Below are 17739 nucleotides of genomic sequence, written 5' to 3'. Positions count from 1 at the left end.
CTCTTGATGTTCCTAGGAGGCGGTTCCGCTTTAAGCAGGTGACTGCAGGATGGTTATTGCGAAAACTGCTTGAAGAGTAGCTCGTTGTGTTCCTTAACCGAGAGTATACGGTCCTTGCTGTGTAAGTGTTCGACCGGAGACATTCAGATGCAAGTTCTGACATGTCTGAAGCTTCTTCGTCTGCGTTCACTGTATCCAGACGACCGTATCGATGCGGCATAGTTTAGAACCGGCCGATGAATGAACTATCTGAGCGATCGGCAATCATCTGTACTATTTCGAGGTCGAAATTCAAAGTTAAGAATAAATAAACAGGGGTTCCGCAGGGTGGTGTCCTCTCCCCCCTAATGTTTCAACTTCCATATCTCGAAACTAACAGCTATCTCACTGATCTTTCTTTCTCGCTTATTCCCTGTAAGGAGCGTAACACTCTCTCCCACTAAATTCACAGTGACCATATTCACGACTGACAGACTGGATATTAATATCACAGTCGATGGCATCCAAATTCCGACTGTCAACAACCTTAAGATTTTAGGCATTACACATGACAGCCCGTGTGCCCATTATAAACTACGTAGCACCGATTTGGTTGCATGGATACAGTGAAATGCAGACGAAAAAGCTTCAGACGTGCCAGAACAGATAAGATAACAGGATGAGTACTGATGACTACCGTCGAAAAACTGCATTGTGAGGCAGAAGATACCGGTTCATAACAGAAAAAAAGCTACAGATGCCTCGCCAATCTAGAGTGATCCTTGCGCAACTTAATTCTAAATATCCAGAATCGACCCCTTAACCATGCTCTTCATATAATGAGGCTGCACATGAATCTAATATGTTTACATGACTAATGAATCCCACTCATCTATTACCCCTCTCCCTATGGTCCGAAACAGCCCATTATCTGGGCCTGCCGTTGACTGATTTCGATGACAACTAATTTTACAACAAAACTTTGCGTATAAGCTATAACATCAATAACAATCTCTGCTGCTGGGATAACCTAGAATAGCATCGGAAGGACATAATGGTTTAATATGATTTCAGACTTGCCACTTGGCATGCAAAGTACCTTTCACTTTATTTGATATGCTACTGTTAATATAGTTCGTTGTGCAATAATCGCCACGTCTGTGATAAAAAAAGGGTACCTAAGATTATTCTCGCTCTGACTCATTATTGCTTAAGATATGTGGTATCATAATTACTATTGATAATATATGAATATTTGCTTTTGATATTCGAAAAATCTAGTTTTTCTACCAGTTTTCTATTTGTAAATTTCGTGCACTCGCTGGTTTAACATGCCTGTTCTCAATTGTTCTTTATTTTACTTCTACATATCATTTATCGATATTCCTTTTTACGACATCTTTCAGTTAAACGATTTTCTTTCGCTATTCAGTTTTTCTTGTATTCGTTGTGCGGAAAAAGCGGAAAGTTCTTTCATAGTTGGTCGTCTACGTTTTATACTCACTGAAAAGAAAATCTATTGGAAAAAAATTAATGATAACGTTTGGAATTGGTTAAAAAGTTATTTGAATGGTATACATTAAGTTTTGTAGCAACCAAAACAAATATTGAATAATATTCGTGTAGTATCCTTGGAGAAAAATAATTTTCACATTTTGGTTATTAAAAAAGTAGAGGCAGAAAGTGCAAAAATGGAAGTGGCTATCAAATTGGTAAGTGGTTACTAGTCGCTGAAAGCAAAAAAAATTATTTATTGCATCGCAAAGACCTACGCAAACATACATATACACATATAATAGGGATGAAAAAGACAAGTATTAAAAATTTGGACTAAGTGATTTGTCAAATGTCTAGTAATGCAGCTGTTTAGCTTAAAGATTTAACTGTATTCTTATGACATTAATAGTGGAAGGAATGAGTGGAATCATATATTTACCATTTTCATAGGAATTTTGGGAATAAATAGTTACCATTTATAATAGTCAACCATGAAACCTGCTTTTGAGCAAATATGTCTTATCTTTGTGTACTCGTATTGTAATGTGAATTTATAATTTTCGTTATATATCTAATTAAATGCTGTAGGCATGAATCAATATATAATTTTTTATATGAGCCCACATTTTGTAAATAGTTATGTGAATAAAATATTCAATAGCCTTTTTTAATAAAAAAATATGACGTAAGATTATTTACATTTGTTAGATATGCTTCTTAGATTGAAAATGGTTTAAGAGGTATAATAAGAGTTTAATTGTTGACAATAACTGACCGGTATCATTAGAATTTATCTTTGCGTTCCGCGATCAATGAACTTGTAATGATGTTATTACATAAATTATTGTGTTTTCTCTTTGAACCACAGTTCAAAATATGGATTATTCAATGGCCACAAATGGCTATTATTGCGCGTGTAAAAATGTAGCAAAGGATAAGAACGGTTAAAGTAATATTTGCCTATATGTGAATGTAATGAAAAACTTACATGCCTTTATATTACATGTATGAATCTTTATGGGCAGGTATACTTCCATGTATAACGTATTAAAGAGGCCTTGGACCAAAACAAAATCAAAAAAGCTATTTTTATTTATTATTAATTATTGACACGTTGATGACTACGCATCAATTTACTCCAGTTATGCTTGCTTGCAAGTACGTACATCAGCAAGATACGTAGGTACATACATATGATTGTATAGATGTATGTTAACTTGATGTGTAGCTTTTGCTACTTTTATATTTTCCTGTGGTACGAAATTCGTAGAGTTTGCTTAGGTAAGATTGCCTCGGCAATCAAATAAGACAATACAAAGCAGTTGCAGTGAACACATACACTTGAAATTGAGAGTTTCTACCATCTTAAATTTAACCAAAAAACCTAACTTATAGGCCTGAATACCAAAAGGCAGAAGCGTCTTTGATTTTAATACGCAAAAATCTACTTCTTGGCTTGGAGATTAAAAAAAATGGCTAGGATACCCATGACAAGTAATGCTGGATTACTACAAAGCAAACGCTGCATTGAGAGGAATTATTCAAAACAAAATAAATTATATGATATTGTTATTTAAACAAATCGAATAATAGCTAAATAATTAAATAATTTTATGTTTATATTTAATATAAGTAACCCAATAATTTTAAAGCTTTTGATTCAATTTGACTTTTATGGGTTAAAGATAACAGCTAAGGTCGATTAGATAATGTATTACAGAGAGATTATTATGTTATTATTGATAAGTATTATATTAGTTTATTATCACTTGTATAGTATCGCTCTGCTCTTATTGCAGTGCACCCTTTTACCGTTAATCAGCCAATCAGGAAATCTGGTTAAATTCGCAATAATTTTTTTTCATTAAAAGTTTATGGTGGAACTGATTAATTCGACAATGACAGGTTCTAACCACAAATCATTCAATATTAAATGAAAAACGAGTTTGGAAAAAGTTCGGGCATTTAGAGTTTTATGCACACATTGCATTTGCCATTTTTTCTACTCTTTGTTTAATTGAGTTATCGAATTTCGATGTTTCCATTTACTGATTGGATTTGAGAGAGAGTTTGGAGGTCTGCATAGGCGCTGTTACTTTAATTCGGTAAATACTTTGAGTGGCTGAGGTTTCGTTTAGTCGAGGATAACCACGAGTTATACCGGTAAAAGTTTCAGAACGCAATTACGACATAATCCCCGTTGGGTATCTAACGATCCAAGGGCAAAATGAGGTATCTAACCGGTGTTTAGAAAACCAAAATTTTTTCAAGTTGGATACTTCGTTTTCTTTGCTTTATCATTTTGCATACATACATATGTAGTTGTAGGCCTTAAAAATTCGCTGATTATTGTATATTTGTAATGATTGTTGTATATTTGTAAAATGTTACTAGTTTTAATATAAAGTCAAACTTAGTATATTTGTGTCTCAATGATACTGTGATTCAAAATAGGTAATTTCTTGCAGAATTTTGTATGGCAAAAATCGATGAATTAAATGTTTAGCTTTTTGTTTTCATTTGTATAAATTACATATATGTTTGTGTATTGCACATGTCTACATAGTTATTCATTGAGTTTTGTGATTGCGTTTCCGTTTCTCTTTTAACTAATGCATTCAATCAAGACACAATTACGGTCAAAACAACGAATACGTTCATAGTGGGTGGAAAAAGGGTTACGCTGCAAACCATTAAATCTCCTAGTGCTTATAGTCTTAACACTATGAAGGTTCGTCAAAATGCCCTTCCCCGCAGCTTACATACAAATTTCGATTTGTATGGTATATTAGTGAATTATCTGATAATTTGATTGATTTCCTTTTGTGGTATGACACACAAACTATATACAAATACATACGCTATGGATACCATGATTCGAAGTGTTCTACAACAGTACACTACCGCTGTATATTGAAAATTTTATTTATTATAAGCAACGTATCAATTTGGACCAATTTCTAGAGATGACATTAAACTCTACACGAAACTATATTGTTAACTCTTCTAGATGAAAAAAAGTTAGTTGTTACCAAGGTTGCAAATAATGCACTAAGAAGTAATTGTTTTCACATTTGAATTAAGTGTTTGCTATTCAATAATCCCAAAAATCTCAATAAAAAAAACTCTTAAATTTTAAATCTCATATACTGAATCGAAAAAGGTAATCTCAAATACGGGAATGAAAAAAAAACAATAATTGTAATTCTAAAAACCTAAAAAAATTAGAATAAATTATTAATTCGAAATACCGGATTGAAAAAAATGTAATCCCAAGCATATAATTAACAAGTAAGGAAGGGCTAAGTTCGGATGTAACCGAACATTTTATACTCTCGCAAAGTCAAATGGTATACTCGTTTGAGATTATAGTGGAAGGTGAAAGAATCAGATGGAATTGAAAATGGTGTTATATGGGAAATAGGCGTGGTTGTAGTCCGATTTCGCCCATTTTCACAACGTCAATAGAGGTGCTAAAAATATTTGCTCCCAGTGAATTTGGTTATTATAGCTTTAGCTTATAGCTTTGCACATATGCACATTAAACTTATTAGGGGCGGGACCACGCCCACTTTTAAAAAAAATTTTAACTGCAGATGCCCCTCACTAATGTGATCCTTTGTACCAAATAACAGTCTTGTATCTTATTGCGGAGCTTAGTTATGGCAATTTATTTGTTTTTGATTAATGGCGTTTTGTGGGAGTGGCAGTGGTCCGATTACGCTCATCTGCAATACCAACCGTCTTACGGTACCAAGAAAGATACCAAGTTTCATGAAGATATCTCAATTTCACCGTCAATCCCGGCTTGGCCACTGTTTGGGACGATTCATCGGCCTTCGACCACGACCGTTTTCGCTTGATATTGTCGTATGTGATCCATTTTTCGTCGCCAGTCACCATCCGCTTCAAGAATGGGACGAGTTCGTTCCGTTTCAGCAGCATATCGCAGGCGTTGATTCGGTCCAGAAGGTTTTTTTGCGTCAAATTAGGCGGCACCCAAACATCAAACTTTTTTTTGTATCCAGCCTTCTGCAGATGGTTCAAAATGGTTTGGTGACTAACTCCCATCTCCTGGGCGATGTCACGAGATGCCATATGCCGGTCTAACTCGATGTATTCCATGATTTGATCGGTATTTGTCGTCACAGGTCTTCCGCCGGCTGGCTTATCCATGGTGTCGTTTTCACCGGCTCTGAATCGTCGAAACCATTCCTCCGCGGTTCGAAGTGATAGAGTACCATCCCCCAAAACACCATTAATCTCACGGAACGTTTCTCTAGCGGATTTGCCTTTAACAAAGGAAAACTTTAAAATAGCGCGAATTTCGGCGTTAGTGAACTTCATGTTTACACGTCTATAACGCAATATCCAAACTAATCATGCATAGCGTTGTTTTGTAGGTTATGTCAAGACCTTTCAAATTATATATAACCCTATATCTAACTCGATTAGTTTTAGTAGCAACGAGTTGTGAGAGCATAAAAATTAAAAAAAGAAATTGTTTAAGAATTTATAATGCATCTTTTTTAATTTGACTCAATTATTACTCATTTTTGCTTGGGAGCCACCCATATACCAGTTTCTGTCCTTAGCGGTGCCAGGTGTAGTACCGTTACGTAGTACATGAGAAGTAGTCATCCTTCAGGATGCCAGCGATTAACGAGAATTTTAATAGATTCTGCGCCCTCACTATCGCTACCTCTGCCAGTATCTCATATCGTGGGGCCCCCAAATGTTTTAAGCGTTGCCTTGCTAGTGCGGAACAAGTGCACAAGAGATGTTCCATTGTTTGCCTGGTGCCTTGCTCTCGTTGTTGTAGCGGCAGAATTCTACCGAGTTGACAGTCCTTGGCCGGAATAAATCCGGGTCCGTTCCGGTTACGTAGACCCGACTGTCGTGGGAACGGCCTTGCTCTCGTCATTTCCTGCAGTCATCTCGATCTTTCAGTCCCATTCTGAAGGCGTATGCCGCCACCAGACTATTAGCATTGAGTATTTCAATCATGTTCCTACAGTCTCTTCTATCAAGAGTGAGCAGGAACTTTGTGTATTTTTGATTTACCGCTTTGCACATGAATATTGCAGTTTTATATCCTGATAGATCATTCCATCGAATTTTAATCTTCCTTGCAATGCTGTTGTCCAAATCATCGTAAAGACAATGCATGGGTTTACCAATGTCGATCACAATATTCGATGACAGTCTCACACCACTCTTGGCAATCCCGGCCACTATCTCATTGCCTTCGTTCCACTACTGCCCTGCTTCCCAAGACACGTTTGGCTGATATGCGAACCGAGTTTACTGCCTTGATTGCTTGGCTGACAACTTAGATATTAACTGTGGAGTTGTCGCTGATAGGCTAGCTCCGCGGCTTTTCTAATAGCAAAGACCTCTGTTTGAAATATACTGCAGTGGTCCGGCAGCTTAAAAGGCTGCCTTATGCCTAACTCCGTATATGCCCACACCAAGTCCGTTCTCCATTTTCGAGCCATCCGTATAAATGTTTTATTGTACGCAGCTAACATGCCTTTGCGCCAACCGTCTTTTTCTAAGCTTACCCTGAACTTTCTTTGTCAATTGAAAAGTGGGATCATGTAGTCGGTGCTTGCCGAACCGTCATTAACCACCGAGCTATGCTATATAGGTAACCGTTACAACAACAACAACCGAGCTATGCCCGAAGGTTGTATATGTAAATTCTCCTGCAACCAGTAGTCGCCCCGCTGATTTTGCCGCGCAGCTTCAGCGAAGACATTTAAATGGCAGGTTTAGCACTAGTTCAAGAGCCGCCGTTGGAGTTGTCCTTAGAGCTCCCGTTATGCATAGTGAAGCGAGAGAGAGAAAGTCCCCAGGTTGTGCCTGGTCTTTCTCATTCTTTCTTCCACGTTGTGCTTCCACAGAAGTTTGCTGTCCAAAACTACCCTAAGGTACTTGGTGCGATCCTAGAGAGAGAGATGTGTTCCATTTATCGAAAGGGACCTACATGGAGGGATTTTGTATTTCCTTGCAAACACAAGAAGATCCGTCTTTTCCGAATTCAACCCCAGACACGCTGGCGATACCCAATTCTGGTCTGCAAGACCCGAGCTCTTTGTTTCACTAAGGGGGCTTCATTTTGTACTTAAGTCGCAGCGTAGGGCAAGGAGTAATGAAAATCTGTATTAAGAGCATTCGTGATTACAGTCACGCCATTTTCAATTTCTTCATATGAGTTATACACGTAAGGTCTAAGTCTATGTCTATGTCTGTGTCTGATCTTTGATTCCGATCATTTTATAAAGCGTAGGAAAGGTGGACCATATAGACCTGCACATACATACTAATTCGAAATGTACACATGATACATATACATACATATGTACTTAAGAAAGTTGAATTATTCGGGAGTACCTTTGATTTTACTTTTAATGCATCATAAAGAACACACATACGCACATTTATTTAAATACTTTCGACGATGGTGTACTATTGATTTGTTAAGAACCGTGTGTCAGCCAATGTTTTTGTTTTGTTTTGTTTTTTTCTTTCTTTTTCTATGCAGTGTTATTCTTTCAAATTCATAATTCTTTTATTGCCTTTCACCGATGCACTGAACGGACACGGGTTTTGTATAGATATTTTAATCGCCAACATTAAGTGAAATATTCTTTTTAAGCTTTCATTCAGAAAAAATAGGTTTTACCGAGTCCATGTCTCTATGTCCTCAAAAAAAACTTTTAACTAAGAATTGAACCGCTGAAATGGTATGGTGTATAGTTTAAAAGTTTAGATACTTTATAGTGGTTTAAAATATTGTAAATCATGCTAAAGCATGCTTCAAATTGTCATTTACGAATAAAATGTGTAGTCCGTATAACTTTGACCTCGACATTTGACATTGGTAATGCTAACGTGCGGTGGTAGAGGTCGGTGTCAGTCGGTTTACTATTCTACTTGGGAAATCAATGAGAATTCTCATTTGTTGTGTGTACCATATATTATATTTGATTGAATTAATGTGGCTACGTTGTTAAATTAATAATAAATAAAAAATAAAAAAATAATAATTAATCAAAAACAAATTGATTAACTGGATATTATACTCAAAGTAATGGTTTCTAACTCTGTTCTTGACCGGATAAAAATTCGAGTACGTTCCGGTTACGTAGACTCGACTGTCTTGAGTAAGTGGGTAATAATGGTCAGTTAAAAACTTGTAGATCCTTCCATTTGTCATATAACATCAACACGCACGCCCACTTCAATTGGAAGGAGAAGCAATGCCTTCATATACATACATATGTATGTATGTACGTAATCCCTTTATTTAGCTTTTGTATGCATTTTGACAGTCATGTGTTACATGTGTATGCTCGACTTTGAACTCGAGCAAATCCATATTATGTTAGGTATTTTCGGTTATAGTTAATAAGCTTAAAAATTAAAGAGATTAATTTTCCTTTAAAAAAATGAATTCTTTTAATTCACAGGTATAATATGCCGCTAAAAAATGTCAACATAATGCCATACAAATTTTTGAAACTATATACTGAAAAATGGAAACAATATCCAAGATTTCCCTGATATTGGTTCTATTCTTAATTTTTGAAAATATTTTTGTTGTGGATGTGAGGGCAGTTTCGCCAGCTGCCAATGCAAATGAGGACTACTATAAAACCGCAAATGTAGGTTTTGCGACTGCCGCCGTCGCCGCCGCTTCCGGAGATTTAGTGGCAGACGAATCATATTTATCTAACCTTCAAGCTGCGCAACAACAACAAAATGCAGCACCATCCAAACCACGGCCACAGTTAACTGATTCAATATTACCGTCTCTTCCTCTCATTCAACAACAACAACCAGCCTCTTGTATCTCGACGTTCGTAAAAGAAGAGTCGCAAGCGCAACGGTCACAGAAAAAATATGAGCATGAAATCAACGTGTTGGGCTATAAAATTCAAATACCATCCTTTGTAATGGATGGTATTTCTCTGCCATCAGCTGGAGATTCAACTAGCAACGTAGTTAATAATGCAGATGTAGCCACTACATTGGAACAGACTGCTGGTGGCGGGGAAGATGTGAATGTATTCAAATTCTTCTGCGAGAATACCACTATTGCGAATGTCAATACGGAGTTGCGTTCGAAAATGTACATTAAATACGCTTATATACTGTTGCAGCATTGTTATCCTATTGAGGAGGCGCAGTCTCTGCAGTTGCAACAGTACGAAAGCGTACGACATTTTAAATGGACGTACAGCAATGTGCATGACCTACAAATGGATACGCTCTTTTCAAACTACAAATCCAATTTCGAATACTTGGAATCTTTAGATCTAACGGCAAATAAATTAGAATGCACACGCTGGGCACAATCCCAAACCGTGCGTAGATTGAGAGTTTTGAAACTAAGCCGCAATGACATAGACACGCAAAGTTGCGCACTCTCCGAATTCCAACACATGAATCATTTAGTCGAGCTGCGATTGGACGATAACCGCATACATATATTGAATCAGCAATTCTTGGGACACCTTAGCGAACTAAGAGATTTGAATTTGACAAGCAATCTGCTAAGCGATTTGCAGCGTAACATTTTCAGTGGTGCATTTAAGCTGCAACGCCTTTATTTGGCCCACAATCGTTTGACGACTTTGCCCTTTCAACTATTTCAAAGTATGCATGAACTGCAAACGCTCGATCTGTCGAATAATCGTTTACTCTCCTTTCCGGATAATTACTTCGCGTTGAATAGCGAACTACGCGAGATGTATCTGCAAAATAACGCCATGGAGACAATTGGCAAGAACACATTTTACAACTTACGAAAGTTGCGTTATTTAGATTTATCCGAAAACAAAATAAACAGCATAGACCGCAAAGCCTTCGAGTCACTTTCGAACCTGTTTATGTTAAACATGTCGATGAATAGCATTAGCACCATTTCCTCGATACTCTTTCATCCGCTATCCAATCTGCAACAACTCGATTTGAGTCACAACAAATTCACCCAATTGCCAAGCGGCGTATTTATGTCGCAGCGTGCATTACTTGTTCTACGCATTGATTCAACACCGCTGGAACGGATTGGTAACTTTATTTCGCGCAACAACGATTTCGTCGATCCAAAGGTGTTGTCCAATTTGCGTGTCCTTTCCATACAACACAATAAACAGTTGACCCAACTTACGCGTACACTCTTCCGTAACACACCCAACCTGCACGAGCTTCTATTGGCAGACAACGCATTACAGCATTTGCCCACAGAAATCGGACAACTGAGTCAATTGCAACGCCTGAATGTGCGTGACAACAGGCTGACTTATATACCGGAGAGCGTGAAATATTTGCCGAATTTACGCTTCATTCACATACGACACAATGACTACATATGCGATTGCCGAATGTTCTGGTTGGGTGAATGGCTAAGCAATAGCAGCTCAACGTTGCGTCGTCTACGTGCCACGTTATATAAAAGTAGTGTTATGTTGGCAGATACATCAGCAATGGATATGGGTGATGACATTGATGAACTCATTGAGTCACTGACGTGTCACCACGGCCATCCAGGCGATATGGTGAATGTGTTACAACATATGCATTGCTTGAAACCGGTCATATTGGAATCGTCCGATTCGAAAATGCACAAACTACACTCAACGGCGAAACTAGAGTGTATATTTTCGGGCAGTCCTACGCCAGATGTAATATGGGTAACACCCACAAATAAGCTTTTACGACATCACGCTGATCCCGATAAGCGACCGGTTATTATTAACCACAACGACAAAGAACTCGGACTTGGACATTTGCCGCTCACATCGCTCATTATGGACGATAATTTGTTGAATATTAGTTTGCAGACAGCCGACGTGATGAATCGGGTGACTTTGATCGAGAACGGTTCATTACTGGTGCACAACATATCGCGTGGTGACAGCGGACTCTACACTTGCTACGCCTACAACATAATGGGCAATTCATCGGCGTTTATGAGGTAAGTGCAAGTGTCTGAAAAACGTATAATCTTAAATCATCACTTTAATAATACAGACCAATTTCCTCGAATGTGTCTTAAGCATGATAGTGTGCATGTATGTGCTCTGTTTTTTTAGCAAAAGTGTTAAATATTCAGTGGTTATTTAGATCAATCAATTTAGTTAAAGCCTTGTATTTGCTTACAGGCCAGCATAATTATACCCTGAACAGGGTATATTAAGTTTGCCACGAACTTTGTAACACCCAGAAGGAAACGTCGGAGACCCTATAAAATATATACATAAATGATGTATGAATGATATACAAACTAGTCCCTCAGTTTTTAAGCTATCGATCTAAAATTATGCACTTGTTTTTTTCTCGCTAAGAAGCTGCTCATTTGTCGGAACGGCCGATAGCGGACCACTATAGCATATAGCTACCATACAAACTGAACAATCGGAATCAAGTGCTTGTATGGAAAACTCTTTCATTTGACAAGATATCTTCACGAAATTTGGCACAGATTATTATTTAAAGCAATAATCTAATCTCTATTTGCGGAGGGTTTTATAGCTTCGGTGCAACCGGAATTAACGTTTTTTCTTGTTTTTTAATGCAAATTGGAATTAAATTACAAAAACTTTAAAACGTGATATCTTAAAACAAGACTGCTTAAAAATTCCTAGAAAAAACACTTCATAAAATTCGAAGAAGTAATATACTGGATTATTTAAGAGTTATTCAAGAAAAAACGTTAATTTCGGCTGCATCGAAGCTATAATACCTTTCGCAGATACATTCCTTGCAGGGGGTAAAAGGGTATAAAAAGATCTTTATCTTGATTTTGAGTGCACAGTTAGTATGGCCGCTATATTTTATAGTAGTTAGATCTGTTTCCCATACAAGGACGGGAGTTTGATCGCTCGGTTTGTATGGCAGCTATACCATATGCTATATTAGTCAGTACTGAACAATTTCATCGAGATTGTGCCGTTGCCTTGGACAATATATATAGATATATCGTCAAATAAAAAAGTTTTTATACAAGAGCATGCATTTGATAGTTGAGTTTGTATGGCAGCATGCTATAGCTTCTTCCGGAGTAAAGGACGTTGTGCGACTGAGGGACTGGTGTGCTTATATGTAGATACACGTACATGGCTAAGTCGACTCAGCTCATCATGCTGATCATTTATATATAACATTTATAAGTTATCCGTCGTTTTCTTCTGGGTGTTACAAACTTCGTGGCAAACTTAATATATCCAGTTCAGGGTAAAAAATGGTAGGATTTCCTATTAAGATTTTTATTGGTTGATGTTGATTTTTATTTATAATAAATAATAAAAAAAAAATTTTTTTAATCCGGTATTAAATTTTTTTTTTTGAGTCCCATATACGGGATTAAAAAAACATTAATTCAAATGTATTAAAAAAGAATTTGTTTAAGAATTAAAATTTTTTCACATTCATTAAAACCAAATAATAGGATTTCAATTTTTAAACCCAAACATCGGGATATAAAAATAAAAATTTAATGTTTAATCCAAAATTTTTTAATGAAAAAATTCGCAACCTTGCATACTCGTAACACTACTTTATTTCATATGATTTCAGGAACATATTTGAACCTTTTTTCTAATCTAGAATAATAACACTATAGTAACTGTTCACTATGTATGTATGTACATACATATACATTAATTCAATAGTTTTAACCCGATATTTAAAGGTATGTGTCAATAATTATGTTAACATGTGATTTATATCATACTAAATTGCAAGATTTTTGAAGTTATTTACTAATTAATGTGACTTACAGAATTTACATCGATCCAATTGTCTTCTACCGTGTTAAAATCGAGAGTCTTTTATCGGGTACCGCTGCTGCTACCGCCTTTCTTTTGCTAACGCTGATCGTACAAGGGCTTCGTGCACTCTTCTCCAAGTAAGTACCAATCTTAACGCTTTATATTGTGATTTATTGTATTGTCATTTTCGGCTTCTAATTGGTTTCTTCTTTCAAATTTATTGCAGATGTGGTATATTCGATAGATTTTATTGCTGTGTGCGCAACAAGCAGTCTCCGAGGGCGCGCCAAATTTATGCCATGCTCGATAGCATTGAGTGCTACAAAAGTCAGCAATTGGAACGACTGCGCGAGAATTATGCACAACAAGTAAAAAATTTGCAACAATTTATGAAAATGTTTCTTATACGATAATATTTGAATCGCTTTAGGTGCATCGTATACGAGAGAACTGTGTGCAGCAAGTTGAATGGATTCAGAGTAGTTATACATCTCAGGCCAAATATTTAAAAGAATTTAGAGACATGGGTTCCACACATCTAACAGCACTAAAGGATCAATATTACGATCAGGTAATTTGCGCATCATTTCTGTTTAATTCTGTTACAATAAATGTACTTTTTATTACTTACACACAGGTGAAAAAGGTTCGTGATTATTCCACGGGACAGTTGAACTGGGTGCGCGAAAATTACGTCTTCCAACGTAACAAAATTCGTAAATTTAGTGCACATCAAGTTTTGCGCTTGCGTGAAGGCTACAAATATCAACAACAGTCGCTGAATAAAGTATTGGAAAATCTTCCGAGTTTTTATTTCGAAAATTGTCGTGGTCGTTGTGAAGAGGATATAGCGGAAGGTAATATGTTAAAAACCTAAACCTAATCATTAATATAAAAGAGATTTCAATCGATTTTTTTTAATCATCATCTAATGATGCATTTCGGTTGCACCGATGCTGGAATACTCTTCACATATAAAATTGATTTTTATCGTTCAGTTTATATGGCAGTTTGCCACGAAATTTCTAACACCTAGAAGAAAACGTCGGACACTCCATAAAATGTATACATAAAAGATCAGCGTGACGAGATGAGTCGATTTTGCCATGTCCGTCTGTATGTCTAAAGTAAATACGCGAACTAGTCTCTCAGATATCGTTCTGAAATTTTCACACATCCTTTTCTCTCTAAGAAGCTGCTCATTTGTCGGAATATCGGACCACTATAACATAAGCTGCCAAACAAGCTGAACGATCACAATCTTGTCCTTGTATGGAAATTTTTTTTTGGACGAGATATGTTTATAAAACTTGGCATAGCTATTATCCAATGCTACTCTACAATCTATGTAAAACTTTTTAGTTGAGAAGATATATTCACGAAATTTGCCACATACAAACTGATCAATTGAAATCAGGTCCGATATTGAAACATTTTTTATTTGTGAAGGGTGTAATAGATTCGGTTCGACCGAATTTAGTGTTTTTACTTGTTTTTGCAATCATTAGATATAACGAAAAAAAGAACTTGTAAAGTTTTTTCTTTTTACCCAAATTAACACTAAATTAAATCACTTTCTGGGCTTCACTTACAATTCTTCTTCTTTGTAGATATTGAAGTGTATTTCAAGAGTCAACTGGGCGATCAGTTCAATCCTAGCGCAGCCAAAATGAAGAGTTTAAAAAACAAATTAGCTGTCATGGCTTTGAATTCGGCGAGCAAAGCATCAGTATATTATACACCTCCCGAAGATGATCTAAGGCGATCAAGTCTTCAGTTACAGACTTCTCCTATACACATCAATTATATTAATGAAAATTTTGACCATAAGAAATTTGAATTGGACCGAACGAAATTTAGCAGAGAATTCCTCATGAATACCCCCATGTTGTTTGGCGGTTGTGGCGACCAAAGCGATGGCAACGGATTGACGTCACTATCCAGAGCTGAGATCACTTTAAGTCAATTGAAAATAAACGATAAGCATCCGGCGGGTGCGGGTAGTATTGAAGATAATAATTGTTATGACGCCACATTGGCGAATAAGTTAGAACCAATGATAACTGCCGAGAAGAATAAAAATAGCCACAAGCATGAGCAGCCATTTGAGCAACTGACAGCAAATGCAACACATGGCAGTGGTCGACGGCGCGCAGAAAGACATGCAGATAATGCTGCTGGCGGAGACAACAACATTGAATTGAATGAGCTATGCGACTATAAGGACATAAACGATTTAAAGAGCTCCAAGTCGTGTCCGGCTATTTATAAAGTTTCCAAACAACAAGATGGCTCAACGCTACATGAGCTACTGACTGATAACCAAAGGGGGAATGGGAATTCGAACAGCACACGACTAAATCATGTCGGCGAGCCGACTCACATACATGAAACGGAACTCTTCCATAGAGCAAGTACATCTGGTAGTGGTGGCAAAGGTGGCCGCAAACTTTGCAAGGAGAAGTTAAACATCATATTGGACGAGAGCGGTAAATCCACTCTTTACAATGGTGCACCATCATCTGAGGTGTGTGGTGGTGCGAGAAAAAAGGACCCCAAATATGCTTCATTCTCCACGATGGCATCGTCGTCACAAAGCAAAAACAGTTTGCCAGATTTAGAGGCGTACGGCGGCGGCGGTGGCAGCAGCAATGGAGCGGGTGATAGTAAGTACAAGGAAGGGCTAAATTGCAGCGATTCGGTTCCAGCTTCATCGTCTGGGTCAATAACAACATCGAACTGTGACAACATTAGCTTCAGCAGTAATTCCAACAATAGCAGCTGCAATGGCAACCAACGTAGTGTAGATGTAGTTAATCTTACTTAGAGATTCATATTTTTAGCCATTATCTAATGCATTAGAGAAGAAAATGTTACATATTTAACAAAAACAAAACAAAAAACAGAAAAATCAGAAAAACTAAAACAGGAAATCAATGAAAAATATTTATATTATGGAGATGAAGTGAAGTAATTGTAAGATATAACTGAAAGAAAGATTTATATTAAAATTTTTGCGCGAAAGCGAAATTATTATGAATACAACATAAAGGTTATATAAAAGTAAAGAATTAGATGAATTGTTTGCTCTTAAAATAAAATACTGATAAATTAAACACTATTTCGCAAAGTTTTACAGCAAAAGTGTTGTTATACACATTTTAGCATGTATAAAAATTTTAAAATAAATGCAATCACTACATTATTTCAAACAATTACGAAAATGAAAGGAGGCGAGAAATTATACAACAGAAAGCTAACAGTTAAAATGTATGGAATTTTTGGTCGAGCTTTTCTTTTCCATACATACATACATATGTATTTGTATGCATGCATATTATTCTAGATGAACTTTTGTGAGCTTTAAAACGAGCGAAAACTTGTATGCGCATTGGTAACTCGATTGTTAAATGGCGATCATTAAATGGCGTTCAATGAGACCACTTCAATATAAACAAATAAATAAATTCAACATTCATCAGTGCTTTACGTTAGAAATCAGCATATAATTTTATTTCCGGAATAATACGCTCTGGGTTCAAAATCTAAACAAAATATGTATAAGAGGTCTAGAAAATAGAAAGAACACAACTATTCTGCGATATTCGAAATTCGATAAGATAAAAGATAGGAAACGGATATAAATACGTACAAAATAAGATGTAGATATGCAACAATTTTCGATATCTAGAGGTAAATTATGTACGTATTTTTGGTGCATGGAGAATATATGGAATATGACTGTATGGAAAGTAGGAGTTGTTGTTGTAGCGACAGAATTTTGCCGAGTTGACAGTCCTTGGCCGGCAAAATCCGGGTCCGTTCCGGTTACGTAGATCCCTAGAGAGTTATGAGAATGTGGGTCTTAAGATTTGATAAAACCAAAAGATTTTTATATCTCTCTTCTTTTATTTATTACATATCCTAAAATAAATTTTAATTTTAATTGAAAAAAATAAATTATCTTACGTTTAGCGTTGCGTATTTTTTAATAAAAAAGCTTTCGATTAGAAATTACTTTTTTAATATTCAATCATAACATTGCTATTAAAGAATTAAAATTTAATTTTTAATCCCAACATCATAGATAACAAATTCCGAGATTATTAAATTAAGATTTAAATTGTTTATTTAAAATGTTTCGGATTAAATTTTTTTTAAATTATATAGTAAAAATATAAAGTTAGATTTTTAGTCCCAAAATCAGAATTAAAACTTAAAAGAATATTATTCGTTTGAATGTATAAGTTTGCCGACCTTTGTTCTAGAGTATTGAAGATGATGGCTCTGTGCGAGCTTTATTACAAAATGGTAGAACGGGAAGTACGCAAACGCGAATAAATGTTAATTCTAAAACAATTTATTTTTTTAATTATTTATTATATGATTGGGATCAAAATATTTTCCGATTTTACAATCAGGTATTTGGGTTTTGTTAATCCGATTTTTGGGATTTAAAATTTGTTCAATTAAGATTTTCGGG

At 36.1% G+C, this 17739-nt stretch overlaps 1 protein-coding gene and 1 pseudogene across 1 annotated transcript; one reads left to right on the top strand and one right to left on the bottom strand.

Moving 5' to 3' along the window:
- The first annotated feature begins 1409 nt into the window (after positions 1 to 1409).
- On the top strand, positions 1410 to 16754 carry LOC106618436 (uncharacterized). The gene is made up of 7 exons (XM_036373503.2): positions 1410 to 1691; positions 8952 to 11461; positions 13268 to 13393; positions 13483 to 13624; positions 13687 to 13827; positions 13894 to 14113; positions 14867 to 16754. Exons 2-7 carry the CDS (start codon positions 9018 to 9020, stop codon positions 16081 to 16083), a joined length of 4290 nt encoding a protein of 1429 aa, XP_036229396.2. The 5' UTR covers positions 1410 to 1691; positions 8952 to 9017; the 3' UTR covers positions 16084 to 16754.
- LOC138856404 (uncharacterized) lies at positions 6397 to 7007 on the bottom strand (annotated as a pseudogene).
- Positions 16755 to 17739: the final 985 nt, after the last annotated feature.

Source organism: Bactrocera oleae, chromosome 3, assembly GCF_042242935.1.
Source record: "Bactrocera oleae isolate idBacOlea1 chromosome 3, idBacOlea1, whole genome shotgun sequence".
NCBI lineage: Eukaryota > Metazoa > Arthropoda > Insecta > Diptera > Tephritidae > Bactrocera > Bactrocera oleae.
The sequence above is the reverse complement of the archived record's forward strand: the minus strand, read 5'-3'. Positions and strand labels throughout refer to the sequence as shown.